The sequence below is a fragment of the Emys orbicularis genome, chromosome 9 (assembly GCF_028017835.1).
Source record: "Emys orbicularis isolate rEmyOrb1 chromosome 9, rEmyOrb1.hap1, whole genome shotgun sequence".
Classification (NCBI taxonomy): Eukaryota; Metazoa; Chordata; order Testudines; family Emydidae; genus Emys; species Emys orbicularis.
This window is the reverse complement of record NC_088691.1, coordinates 91,010,053-91,025,165: the sequence shown is the minus strand read 5'-3', so window position 1 is coordinate 91,025,165 and position 15,113 is coordinate 91,010,053. Positions and strand designations below refer to the sequence as shown.

General features: G+C 38.6%; 1 protein-coding gene across 1 annotated transcript in view; it reads right to left on the bottom strand.

The window, feature by feature from the left end:
* Positions 1-388: 388 nt before the first annotated feature.
* The window catches only part of SKIL (SKI like proto-oncogene), a 36,520-nt gene continuing 21,795 nt past the window's right edge, over positions 389-15,113 (bottom strand). Inside the window, exons 4-7 of the mRNA XM_065410846.1 lie at positions 12,733-12,971; positions 12,251-12,492; positions 6,956-7,180; positions 389-550 (exon numbers count right to left, since the gene is read on the bottom strand). Coding sequence (XP_065266918.1) covers positions 389-550; positions 6,956-7,180; positions 12,251-12,492; positions 12,733-12,971 — 868 coding nt within the window. The remainder of the gene's footprint in view (positions 551-6,955; positions 7,181-12,250; positions 12,493-12,732; positions 12,972-15,113) is intronic.

The following is a 15,113-nucleotide window of genomic DNA, read 5'->3' as shown; positions in this document are numbered from 1 at the left end:
AAATTCAAAATTAAAAAATATATATTTCTATAACTGGATATGCAATAGGTAGCAAAATAAAAATGACCACAATATATTTTAAACATACAATGCTGCTTTAAAAAGGTGCAGAGTCCTCAAGCCTGCATTAGAAATATAGGCAGAAATTGTTCTAAAACAAAAGGTTTCATATTGTTAATAGCTGTCTGAGAAAAAACACCAGTACAAATAAATGCAGATTTTCATTAGTTAAGAAAATCTAAAAATGTATATCAAGATATATATCATCACCATGGTTTTTGTTTTGGGAACTAGAAATACCTTGTCTTATCATACAGGTAAACTGCGCACAATTCAACTACAAACAACCCAGTTTGAAGGATACAACTGAGATTCCCTCTACCAACTTCTATTTTCCTTTTCCATTCTTTGAAGATTTCAAAATCTGAAGCTTCAGTTCCTTAATCATCATCTCTAACTTTTCTCTTGCTTCTCGTTCTTGTCTCAGTTCATCTTGGAGCTCTTGTCTATCTGTCTCTGCATGATCCAGTCTCTGTCTTAGTTCTGCCAACTGCACAAATAATTAAAACGAAAGCAATTTTTCTTTTTTTAATTTTAACATATATATTTGTAAAGGCCAAGTATTCATTTAATGAACCAGCTGATTAATGTTGTAAGTATCAGATAAAAATATTTCAGATGAACAAATGTGTCTCAGATCGGTTCAAACAGACTTTTTTAAAATAAAGAATCTTTTTCAAAAAGTTGCCATGTACTGGTACACTATTTAATGGCAACAATGTAATACTATACATGCATACCCACCGTGGTACAATACAAGTAGATCCGCACATTGTGTATACACCGGACCCTCGCTAGAATGCGGGATTTGGGATCCATGCGCGGTACCGCGTTAATGTGGGGACTGCGTTAAAATGAATTGCAATTAAAGTAATTACATTTGGGATCAATGGCCGCAACTGTGTTATATGCGAATTCGCGTTCTAGCGAGGGTGCGGTGTACTTATATATGTTTTCGTATCAGTATATAAACTGTCATACCACATCATATCATTAGTACATGTAATCAGATATTAAGTCCCTGCTGGTGGTCAATACCAGATGCTTTTCATATCCCATAGTTTTTGTTCTCTCCGTTTATTTGCCTGGCCTGACAAAATGCTACTTTATTCCGTAGGCATTAATGTGCCTCTATAACTAAGGATGTCACCAGAATAAGACATGATGGGATGGTCAGGTATGATTACTTTTAGTTCAAACCAAAGAGAACTCTGCAAACTAAAGAGAAGAAGACTATTTAATAAATTTGTTAGTCTCTAAGGTGCCACAAGTACTCCTCGTTCTTTTTGCTGATACAGACTAACACGGCTACCACTCTGAAACCTACATATATATGTCTAAGTTAAAACATGAGCATACATATAGCACAAATAGTTTGAATAATATAAAATCAATGTGCTTACTTCACTAAGAAAGCCATGCTAAGTGAAAAATATAATGTAAAATACTCCAAAGCCAAGAAATTCAGAGTTATAGTTCAAACTCACTAGAGTGATAGAGAATTTAAATTAATTTGCTACATGAAGTCACCTATTGTTGCAAAGACAATAACCCCCATAATACCAAATCATTCTTGGCAAACTGATTAGTGTATACTCTATACTCTTGGGATTATATACTTTCATTTCAATGTCACATGTCTATCATGCTGGAAACTCATACCCACAGTTAACCTGATCGCCATGAGCACGCACACACTTCTCTCCTTAACAGTCAATTCAATATGTTCAATATATTTTATTACTTAATGTTGAAGGTAAACTGAAGAACCTGATGACCAGTTATGCAAATGATACGATAATGCCAGGCTACAAGTTCTCTCGTAGAATTCTTTTCTGGCAATGACACTGTTCATTTCTGGCAATGACACTGATGAAGATTTTGTTGATCTACTCGCCTGAGGAGGTGATCTGTTAGAGCTGGTTGGAACATTTTGACAAAAACATGACATTTTTGCATTGTTTTCAATTTTCCGAAGAGTTAGTAATTGGTGACCTTTGAAGGCCTTTTTTCCCCATCTGCTGAGGAATAGTGAGTGTTCCATGTACAATGGGTGACGTGGAAGAATATGAAGAAATATTGTTTTGAAAGACTAATGATGCACCAACGTCAGTAAAGGGATTGTGGCTAATGGCCTAAATTATCAAAAGTGACTACTGATTATAGGTAGGGCCCTGCATAAATCACGATTTCAGAGAGCACAGAAATTGTAAAAATTCCCCCAAATTGTGAATATTAGTCAATTTCAAGGATGAGTTTCACAACTAAATTTAGACAATTTCAGGGACAGAATGAATTGATTAAACTCACTTGTAAAATTAATTCTATCCTTGAAACTGACTAAATGTATTTGTAAAACTCATTTAATGCAAACTCTGGGAAATTCAATACTTTGCCATTCACACTGTTGTGAATTCACTATTTTAAAAAAATGTGATTTATACAGGGCTCTAACTCATGGATACCTAACCTGAGATACCTTAAGGAGCCTGATTATCAGAAAATGCTAAACACCCATCCTCTGAAAATCAGGCTCCTTTAAGACATTGCAAGTTAGGCATCCAAATTTTAAGGCACCCAAAATCATCAGTCACTTCTGAAAATTCAGTTCAGCATGTCTTAAAGATCTTGGATAAGGAAAGATTTATATATAAAAGCAACTCTGCTAATATACAAGACAAAAAAAGTAGAAAAGAGGAGAAACCTCTTGAATTTCCAAGAAGTACCACTTTTTAATATAATTTCTACTGTATGTCTCTCTGAGGTGGAACCAACTCAGAAGGAGAAAAAAATGTACAAGTTTGCCCCATTGGTTTAAGGACCATTAAAAGGGCGAATGTTTCATTATCCATTTCAGCCACTGGAGCGTGTCTAATTCCTATGCAGGGGTTTTATATACATATCAGACCTACATTTTGGAAGCAAATTATGATGTTTGGAGGACTCCTATAGGTTCCCAAGGGATTTTCCAGATGATTTTCCAATCAGCTTTTTAAAGGCTTGGAATTAAATTACCTTTACATGTAGTATGTTTTAAAATTTCTTCTATTTCTCTCTTTTCTAGTAGTACAGGGAATATATCTGAAGCAAATAAGACCACTCTGCTGAGACTATGTAGAACTACAGCACTCACAGCCAAGTGCCTGTAAAACCAAAACTTTCTGAAGCAGCTCTTTAGTATCCATAGGTACATATAAAAATTGTACAAACACATACACCAAGCATTTGCACCATAATTTTGGCCGGATGGTGGCTCTAAGAGCTCAAATTTTAAGAACAAAGGAAAATGTATCCACTGTGTCCTAATGAGTCTAAACTGGTTTGAAAAGATTTCCCAAGTCTGAACTGAACTAATTTATCCCTAAGTCTCCCCATTCTTTTTTTAAGAAGGTGGTGGGGACAGCAGATATGGATGCATTTTTGAAAAGTGACATTAAGCCTAATGCAGTAAAAACAAAGAGGAGAAATGAGAGAAATAAATCAAATATTGAAGCCATCTAGTAGAGAATTGTAATATAAATATAACATTTATTTGGGTTTTGGTTAGAGTGTCTCTTACATTCAAACTCCTTTTCCCCCAGAGGAATTATCATGGATTCAGGTGTCTTAGTCTAGATTTTTCCTCCCCTCCATTCCTCTCCTTCCACAAAACTCTTTTTAGGAGAGAAGTGGGAACTGGAGAAGCCCGCTGATTTTTTTTATTTTTTTTTTTTGGTGGGAGCTCAGCCAGCTTGCTCAGAAGGGTACCTTAAGCAGTCAAATAAGCAGTCTTATACTCCAGCTCCCTATGTGACTCATGTATATTGATAATCCAATAATTTATCTATAGCAAAAGGGCCTTATGAAATCTGGGGAACTCATCTACCTCTACAGCTATGGGTAGCCCACCCAGACTAAAATGTCTTGGAGGGATAAAGGAGAATAGGATTAGCAAAGTAGGAGATTCAGATAGCTGGGCACTTACACAGGCGTAAGCATTTTCTACTTTTTCTGAAGTGTGCCAGGCACAGGTAGACCCAATTGCTTTGCATTTAGAGCCATGCCACATTTGGGGCACTTTCTCCTTTAGTACTGACCTCTTTCTTCATGATCGAGGCCAATTAGATGGTCCTTTGACAGTGGCAGGCTGTTAGCATGGACTCCTTGACTCTACTACTGTGCTTCTGTGGAGAGCAGGTAACAGGTGCAATGAAATAATATGCATAATGCCACTGTGATGTATGCAGTGCAGGAGCCAGGAAGAGAGCCTCTGATTGCACTTTCTTGCAGGATTCCAGCCATTTGGAAGGATCCATTGGTAGGCTAGTGACACTGGCTAAACTGCTCCACCATACTTTGTAGGGGACTGGTGGCAAGTGTGGTAAAATGGCAGATTAGACTAGACCATTTTGCTACACTCACTGAGGGAGCCAGGAAGAAGGGACTTCCACCCACAACACCCTCAGGCTGGTCCAGCAGGAAGAACAGTGATCCAGTTTAGCTCTGAAGTCTGCTTTTTCTTGGCTTCCCAGCAGAGGGGCATTTCTCACAATTTAAAGCTCTCAGAGGTAGAGAGCAGAGCCTGCAGGTGCTTTCTATGATAGAAACAGTGAACTGAGGATCTCTGGAATGCTACATCCAGCCTCTGAAGAAATCACTGTTCAAAAGAATCATATTTCACTCAGGTGTGGCTGTGATTGATGCTGACAGGTATGGCCAAAATCAATTGCTAGTAACAGAAATAATTAGAGAAAAACACTTGAATAAGCTATACTGTCCAGTTGAACCACACAGCTAAACAATTGGGAGTTTATGTGAAAGAAATGTGTTTAGCCTCATAAATCTAACTTTTTTAAAAACCCTTTGGAGAATAATTTACTGCTTGTGCCCTCCAAAGAATGTACACTATACAAAAAACACACTGAACACAATTATCTTCATAAGTCAGAATATGCTGTTGTCTGCAGTAATGGGGCTTGTACCAGATGTTTAGTAAATTGGACTACACACAGAAAGGATTATTTCTGACAGCAGAGGTTAGGAATCCTACTGAGCAGAATGTCATGAAATTAAGCTCAACAGAAAGGATTTCTGATCCTAAACCAAATACTTCTTCATTCAGCCATGTGACGAAGTGGGACTGTTCTTAATGTTTCCTCTGAATACTGTAGTGATGCCTCAGTTTCCCCTATGCATTTCTTAAGTCGCTAAGTGGTGGGATAAGGGGGTGTAATTGTTGCAGAGCAAAGGGCCAGTGCATCTAAATGGCCGACACTCTGTCTCCTGGCAACTAATGGCCTGGGCCCTTCCCCACTGCAAGGAGATAGCTAAAGGTGTTGGAGAACAAAGGAATCAGGTGACCTCCTGGCCCGGGAAAGGGACAAAGCCCAGAGGAGGAGGGGCTGGAGGGTGAGTCAGTTTGGAGCTGGCTGGGGACTGTGGAGTGAAGTGCAGATGTGGTTGTCTGGCTCAATGCCCCCCAAAATGGACCCAGCTGAGGGGTCCTGTTCTCTGTACCTACAAGCTCTGTTTTAGACCATGTTCCTGTCATCTAATAAACCTCTGTTTTACTGGCTGGCTAAGAGTCACGTCTGACTGTGAAGTGGGGGTGCAGGACCCTCTGGCTTCCCCAGGACCCCGCCTGGGTGGACTCGCTGTGGGAAGCACACAGTGGGGCAGAGGATGCTGAATGCTCCAAGGTCAGACCCAGGAAGGTGAAGCTGTGTGAGCTTCTTGCCCTGAAGACAGTCTGCTCACAGAGAGAAGACTTCACCAGAGTCCTGACTGGCTTCGTAGGGAGCAGTTCCAGAGCATCGCCCGGGGACTACGTGACAAGCCAGTAGCTGCTTTTCATCTTGTGGTACTTTAAGTATAGAAAGGGAAATATAATATAATTTTATTGATGAGTTGACCACAAAGCTTATTGATTTGGGGTTCTAGAATTTGTTTTTAAATAATTAGGATGACTAGATCTCTATGACAGAAGGACTGAGACCTGAAATAATTTAAGTTTCATGGTAAGCAAAATTAATAAACAAAATATTTAGAAGAGTCAGAATCCATGCTACCTGCTGATGTATCTAGCAGAATGACAGACGCTAGCTCCTATAGAAAAGAACAATGATATAGATTAAAAGTTATTTAGTCTAAAGAAGTGAAAGTCACCACAGCTTTTGACATAGCAACCTTGGAGACAGGAAAGCTGGGGGAACTTCCAGAGGTAATGAATCGGGAGACAATCATGGGATGAGGAACCCAGACTGTGGCCTTCCTCTCCAATAGGACTCTTAATCAAATGCTTCTATGAAAAGTAGAGGTGGCCTCACCTGATACTGTAGTGGACTCTGACACCAAGGGAAGCTGTCAGTCTAACCAAAGTGTGGCCAGAGAAGGGGTTGCTTTCAAGAAATATAAGCATTCTTTTTTTCTCTACAACTAAAAATGAGAATATTTTATTTTGTTTAGTTTACAAGTGCAAATCTAAATGTATTAAGCAAACCATTTTTGTTTTAATTGCATTTTCTCCTCATTTTTAAAAAGTCTTGTTTTTATTAAATTACTGTGGTACGGTTTAATGCAGGCATCCCCAAAAAGAAGAGAACTGCATAACCTCTAAGGAGAGATGCTGAAGGTAAAGAGTTTCTGTACCCTATGTCCCCTTCAACGTTGGTCAACAGGCATGTACAGAGGTGTCCTATCTCCATGAGCTGTGTTGCCATTAGGGTAACAAGAGGGGAAAGGTCAAAGAAGAAGATGAAAGCTGGCAGTGGTACAGGTAACACACTCTTCATCATAAAGTTTAAAAGCTGAGCTAGCAACAGCCTAGTACAGTTAACTTTACTTGGAAATTTCATAATTAACTAGGTGGTGCTGGGGAAAACACGAGACAGATTTCAAACAATATTTTTTTCCTTACCTGTGCTGCATATTCAGCTTCTTTGTCCTTTTCTAAATTGGAGTCACAGGTACACTTTTGCCTCATCACCTGTTCCAGTTTTTTCTCCAAGTCTCTCTGCTCAACATAAAATTCTTCCATTCTTTGAGCATGCTCAGTTTGCAAAGATTCAAGTTCTTTCTGTAAATTCTGCTGCTCCTCAGTTAGTTCCTTCATAACTTTAGAGTTACTTAACATTTCCACTTCCTGTCAAGAAAGGATGAGGATTATACACAGAGTGATTCTAAAATCACTACAATCAAAATCATTGTTTCTATTAATTTAAATGGGTATCTGGAAATACTGAGGAGAAACAAACAGATTGTCCACTTTGCTGCTGTGTAAATAGGAGTGTTGAATTCTGTAGTAATTATGCAATATAACAAAGTGGTATTGTCAAACACCCAGAGCTTCCAGAAACCAACTCACTGGTCGCAAAAGTGAACCTATGTGAGCAGCCATTTCATTTTGTAAACCAATTAAAATAATAAGAACATTACATTTGTTCTTTTATATGAAAATGCAGAGATCAAAACGGGCTGGCTTGTGGCAGCTTAGCAAGACAGTATTTTTTCTGGATATTGCCATCTTTTCCTCTGCAGTTTTAATATTTTTTTAACTGAAAGCTAAGTCTTTGAACCAGGTGTAATCAAACTAATGATATATACCAGAGTCTGCAGGCAGCGTGAAATAGCAGCTTTGGGAGGCGTGAGTTGTCCCATTTTACCTCAGTTGTGTTGATTCTAAAGTTAATTATACCAATGTTAAAATGGAATTAACTACTTTATTGCTGGTCAAAGAACACATGAAACAAAGACAACGATCAACTGACATAAATGCATGCAAAGCATGCATGAAAGAGAGAGAATCACATTGTGAAGATATGAACAATCTGATGTAAGTGGCATCTTGCTTTGAGGCCTCAAGTGGGCAGAGTTTAGTTTGTGATTAGCGCTTACGATAATTATATTTAGCTTTTTCTTCAATTCAGTCCTTGTACTACAATTTCTCTGGTAAGTATCTATGGAAGAGAGGGTTTTAAGGCTAGCTATGGAGAGCTGCAGAGGTCTCTGCTACCACAAATAGAAGGGAAAGAAATCTTCTGTATTTAAATTAATTTTTCCTTGATTTGAGTTTAACAAAGAAGCAGAGCCAAACTGGTGATGACAATATACTTTCAAGGGGAGAGATATTTTTCTGCTGCAAGGGGAAAAACAGACAAACCTAGCTGGAATATTTAGTTAAAAAGTTACTATAAAAGGGAAATCCTTGTAAGCAGCCTAAACAGTAAATATAAACATATTTGAAGCTGGCAGAAGTGGTTAACTGAAAACTAAAGTACTACATGGAACCAAAGAGGAAGATAATATTTATACTTTCACAAAGTTTATTTTTGTTTAAATACCAACACGTAGCATCTTTCATCCACAGATCTCAACGCACTTTACAAAGGTAGATAACTATCATTTTTCTTGATTTTACAGATATAAAAACTGAAATATGGAAAAGTAAACTGACTTGCACAAAGTCACAGTGAGACAGTGAAAGAGCTGATGACAGAACCCAAACCTCCTGACTACAAGTCTGGTGCCCTAAACATTGAACCATAAAACTTCCCTGCAACTCTGAAACAAGTCTTGTACCTGGTGCTGGTGCTCATTATAAAAATCAAACATTTACCAAACTGTGACACTAGAGGGAAGGACTGGTGAAAAACTATATTGTGGTGCATGGAATCAGAGTCAAAATTTCAAAAGCTATCATATGGTGGTAAAAAACCTTGTGGGATCAGCCAAACCACAACCAACTAAACAGAAAAGTTGATGGTTTGGAGCACAAAGGAACAGAAGGTATATAGGCCAAAGAGGAGCCCAGGACAATCAACTGCAGTGTTTTTAGCCACAAATAAATAATCCTGGAATAAATTTCACAAAAATCTAGACCAAAATCATAACAGATGAACAATGACCTAGAGCAACTCAATGCTTTGCTGAATTCCTTGCTCAATCCACCTGAAAAGAGAGACTTGCCTACTGAGAAGTGATTGAACCCTACTGGGGTTTGAAACACTATTCAATAGTTTTTGATAAATGTTTATTTTTTAACTCTTGGTGCTGAAGAAAAAAATCAAGATTAAAATTAACACACATTCTAATTAAAAAACAAGCATTATAAAAATCACTATAGCACATATTAAATGGATTAAAAACTGGCTGACAGATGTCAAAACACAATTGTTAGTAGGAAATCATCAATGAGTGGCATGTTTTTACTAGGGTTCTACAGGGATTAATTCTTAGCACTATACTATTCAGTATATATTTTTGTTAAAGATCTGGAAGAAAGATAAAATCACTGCTGATAGAGTTTGCAAACGGCACAAAGATTGGTGGAGTGGAAATAATGACATCATTTATACAGAACACTCTAGATCAGTGCTTCTCAAAGCCGGTCTGCCGCTTGTTCAGGGAAAGCTCCTGGCGGTCCGGGCTGGTTTGTTTACCTGCCGCATCCACAGGTTCAGCCAATCGCAGCTCCCACTGGCCGCGGTTTGCCGTCCCAGGCCAATGGGAGCTGCGGGAAGCGGCGCGGGCCGAGGGATGTGCTGGCGGCCCTTCCCGCAGCCCCCATTGGCTTGGAGCGGTGGACCGCAGCCAGTGGAAGCCGCGATCGGCCAAACCTGCGGACGCGGCAGGTAAACAAACCGGCCCGGACCGCCAGGGGCTTTCCCTGAACAAGCGGCGGCCTGACTTTGAGAAGCACTGCTCTAGATCACTTGGTATTCTAGGCACAACAGACAACTTGAGTTTTAATACAGCCAAATGCAAGATCTTACATCCACGATGGAAGAATGTAGGCCATATTTACTGGATGGGGGGGGGACTGTATCCTGGAAAGCAGTGACATTGAAAAGGATTTAGGGGTCAAGGTAGATAACTAACTGACATGAGCTTCGATTGTTATGCATTGGTAAAAGGCTAACAAAATCCTTTTGGCTGTATAAAGAGGAATATCAAATAGAAATTAAAAGATGTCATTATCTCTTTATATGGCCTGGGTGGGACTACTACTGAACAGTGTGTTCAGTTTTGATGTTCACACCTTGAGATGACGTTGAAAATTGAAAAAAGTTCAGAGAATTGCTACAAGAATAATTTAAGGTTTGGCGGACATGCTTTACAGAGGGAGACTCAATCTCTTAAAGAGCTCAATCTATTTTATTGAAGTACGGGTTAAGAGGCTACTTGATCACTATCTGTAAGTTCCTACACAAAGGGAGAAGACTCCTGGTACTAATGGGCTCTTTAATCTAGCAGGCAAAGGCATAACGAGATCTAAAGTCTAGAAGTTCAAGCTAGAAAAATTCAAACTGGAAATAATGCACTTTTAAGGAAAAAACAATGAAAGTACTTAACCACTGGAACATCTTATCAAATGTGTGCTTTCTCCATTACATTAAGTCTTTAAATCAAGATTTGATGTTTTCTTAAAAGATATGGTCTAGTTCAGTCATAAATTATTGGCTTTAAGGCAGGAATTACTGGGTGAAGTTCAATGTTTTGTCAGACTAAGTGATCATAAAGGTCCTTTGTGGCCTTCACCTGTAATTCTGCAAAGATGGCTGTGGAGAATGTATTTACCTGCTAACTGAACTAGAGAGTTAACACAGTGAAGTTACTGAAGCCCAGAACTTGCAATTTACTCCATGTAGGACCAAGGATCTGCACACACTGAACCAGTTGCAGGATCAGTGCTAATATTTATTCATTCAGAGTAAAGATTACCACAGTGTCAACAGGACCTATACACCATTGACAGCGCTAAACTTTATTGCAGGGTTTAAGAGGGACTCAAGTAGAGCAAAGGTCCTTGTGCATATGTAGATGCAAACTTCAGGTATAAACAAACAACAAAACTTTATTTCATACTAAACTAAATAAGCATGAAATTCACCCCACTGCAGAGGGTCTGCACAAAGCCTTGGGCACCATGCAAGCCCTTAACCTCTGCAGTGGGCTGAATTTCAGCCTCATTTACTATTAAATTATATTTTCACGTACATAAGCCCTAGAGTAAAATTTGGTATACAAATGTAATGTGCATGCATAAAAATTGTGTGAATACAACTTTAGCAAGAATATTAGGTAACTATTTTTGTAATGACAATGCTGTTTAATTCTAGTTAACAACAGAAATATCCTGTAAGAAAAGGAAATTTAAGTACAGTACCTGAACTGTGTTTTAAAAATATATTACACTACTCTGGAAATGACATTTTATTATTGCAGAATTAAATCTTAGCTATCAATGAATGCAGCATTGCTATATTATTTCAAAAGTAAGTGTACCATATTGTACCACATGCAAAGATAAAAGGCAAAGCTTTTGTTATCTGTCAATCCTAAATGCCAATGATAGCTAGTAGAAGGTTGAGATTTTTCTAGTGACCAAACCCCCTCAATTTTTCTACCACAGATATAAACTCAAAGTATAGTTTTATTCATTAAGAATTCTTCCCTTTTGTTAATTTTACTTAATAGGTCAAAAGCCTAAGACATGATCTGACAGTATGTGAGAGGTGATCTTAAATTTTACTCAAAACGGAGTAAAATAATTATTGTTCAAGTAGCTAGCAACTTGCAGCTCATTTGAAATGGTTAAATGTAGAGTAAATTATGTCAACTGCTAGTGAAACAATATTAGACAAAGGAAGGAAGTTTCTATTCCGGTAATGGTTTAGATAGCAGCAAGATCTTAAACTACCTGGCATGTGATAGAAAAAACACATGGTTTGAATACAGTCAGCTATTAAGCTATACTTTAATTATTAAGGTCATATACTAGTTGAGTATTTAGCCTCCAAACCTACAAATTAACACCATATAGGACCTATGGATTATTTTGGTTAAAAAGTGGATTTTGACAATTATACTTAAAGAATTCTATTAAAATATGTAATGCACATTGAAAGAAATATCTAAGCACCAAAAATTAATTAGAAAGTGAAGCACGTGGGGTTTTTTTCTCCCAAGCGGTGATCTTGGCAATACACATGTACCAAGATCTGAAACTCGGTAAAATCCATTAAAAATGGCTTTATAGTTTATACTGAAAATGTTAACATAACTTACATTAGAAAGACAATATAGTGAATGTCAGGTTCCTAATATGAAGTATCACTTGTGCTTTATTTTTAATAGTAGTACTGATTCTAGGACCAACAAGCTAATAGGAACAACAGTTTTCTGGTGATAAAATCAAAGGTTGGTACCATACCATTTGAAGCTGCTGCTTCTTTTGCAAAATAGTATTCAGTTTTTCTTGCTGTTTAAGGTAGGTTTTCATTACTTCCTCCATGATTCTTCCCTTGTCATCTTCACAATTGATGTCCTTGATAGGAGTTGGGGATGAGGTTTGTGCACAATTGCCTTCTTCAACCTGGTTAGATTCTGCAGTGGCTTTGGAAGTGGCATGTTCAGATTTCCCTCTTCTTGTAGAATTAGTTGACATAGGTGGATCTTTAAAAGACAAAAAGGTAGCAAAACACTTGTGGAAATTTGTTCGTTGAAATTCCAGATTGCAAAAATACAAAGCAACCTATAAGACTATGTAAAATGCATAAGAATGTAGAAAAAGAATGAAGTAATATATGAAAATTACAAAATTGGCTTACCTTTCATCTTTACTAAAATAGATATTAATGGGTATAAAAACTGAAAGAACATGAAAGCAAGTTTCAAATTTCATTATCTACTCACCCACACTTTTATGCAGTTCTGTGCTAGTTTTTAAGTCGATTTTTTCCTGCTCTTCAAGAGAGAGTTCTGGATAGGAGGCAGCTTTTTTGTGTTTAACACTATTGACTTGTTTCTGTGACTGTCCAGGTAAAGATTTAATTACTTCTGAAATCTTGACTGCTGTTTTTGTAGCTTCTTTACATTGCAATGTAAGGGATACATTTGGAGCAACCACTTTATCACACATGTAAAGGTAATAGCTGAAAGAGTAGAATAGCAAAATTAACAAGAAAAACTAAGATTTAGCAGAAGTGAATTAAAGCAGCAGTAAGTTATATTTAAGATGATTTCAAATATCAAATGTTTTATAAGTATAAAAAATTTGCAAGAAAAAAATAAATGAATGCCAGAGGATGTTGTGAAGGCCAAGACTATAAACAGGGTTCAAAAAAGAACTAGATAAATTCATGGAGGATAGGTCCATCAATGGCTATTAGCCAGGATGGGCAGGGATAGTGTCCCTAGCCTCTGTTTGCCAGAAGCTGGGAATGGGCGACAAGGAATAGATCACTTGTTCTGTTCAGTCCCTCTGGGGCACCTGGCATTGGCCGCTGTTGGAAGACGGGATACTGGGCTAGATGGACCCTTGGTCTGACCTAGTATGTCCGTTCTTATGTTCCCTTTTTAAATTGTTCTTGTATAATAGAAAGCATAGCTATCTACTGAATCTTTATGCAGTGATTACATAATCTAGGATCTTCAGAACCAAATCAAGTGGAGGAATCCAATTTTCAATTGATTGCTTTAACATGACATACAAATTCCTCATTTGGATGCAAAAAATAAAATTAAAAATATAAAGGCACTTATGCATGTTAAATGACCATTTTAGTTTCTCAAGTATTAATCTGAGGATTCAAATGTTGGATATGGACATCCATTAAAGATTCTACTTTTAAAAACTGGGTTCAGAGTCTCTAGATTGTTACAAGACACCTTAGAACTCTTACAACTCTTTCATTAACAGTATGTCACTGTAATAAGTTGTTAGAGAAGATTACCAAGGTGAAATCAGCAGTTGCACTCAGAGATTAATCATATTCCTTACTCAGTTAACTAAGTGGGATGTTAAAAGGGTCATTTCTTCTCTGAAAATTATTTTTGAGAGCCTACTTCATTCAGTACCAAAAAGAAATTTATATTTAATCACCAATACATCAGTCACACAGCAAATATATTTTTTCACAGAAAGAATTCACATCTTAGATATCTGACAGCAAAAAGACAGAAGGAAAGCATTATAGTCATACAGTTTCGAAGAATCATAATTAAATGATTATATTTTCAGTTCAGAAGAAAACTTCTTCCCACCAATCTTAACTATTAGGTCTTATGCAATGTTCCCTCTAATTTTTTATATCCATGTGCGGAATGAATTTTGTTATGTGCACCAATATGGAGGTGATGTGTGGCAAGGGTGGGGCTGAGGGGTTTGGAGTGTGGGAGGGGTCCCTAGCCTCTGTTGAGTTCTAGCAACGATCCTAGTTCTGCAACAACATGAGATGGCAACAACATCTTCCTGTCCATCCAGCATATCACCAGAGAGTAGACTGACAAAAGCCAGAGTTATAGAAGCCACAGAAGTCAGACAAGCAGCGTCATGTATGTGCATGTTGACATATGGCCCAACCCTCCATGGCAGGCCAGTATCATTGTAGATAAGCTTGATTTTTATCTTGAGTAGTAGTAATTGCAATGACAGGAATTTGTCCTCGAGAAGATGCTCTCTCTCTTAGCTGTAATTGACCATAATTTCCATGAACTCTATCATCTGTGATAGAATATGAGATGATTTTTCAATAGTTCACTAGGAGGCTCATCTGAGCAAACAGAGAGTGCATATTTGAGGTTTATCATCATCTCCTGCTGGGACCTGTCTCTGATCAGCCAATAGTCCAGATAAGGATAGACTTGGATGACCCGTCTTCTTGGTGCGCCACTACCAGAGGTGAAAGTAAGCCGGTACACCCTGGTACGGCGTACCGGCAAGAGCCGGTGCGCCGTACCGGGGCAGCCCAGCTTCCCCAGGCGGCAATTTAAAGGGCCTGGGGCTCCCAGCAGCGGCTGGAGCCCCAGGCCCTTTAAATTGCCGCCAGAGCCCCACTGCTGGAGCCCTGGGGTAGCAGTGGGGCTCTGGGGGTTATTTAAAGGGCCGGGGTTCCCGCTACCTCTACTGCCCTGGGCCCTTTAAATAGCCCCAGAGCCCTGAAGGGCCCGGGGCAGTAGAGGCAGTGGAGTCCTGGGCCCTTTAAATAGCCCCCGGAGTCCCGCTGCTGGAGCCCTGGGGTAGCAGCGGCAGCCGGGGGCTCCGGCAGCGGTTTAAAGGGCCCAGGACGGTAGCG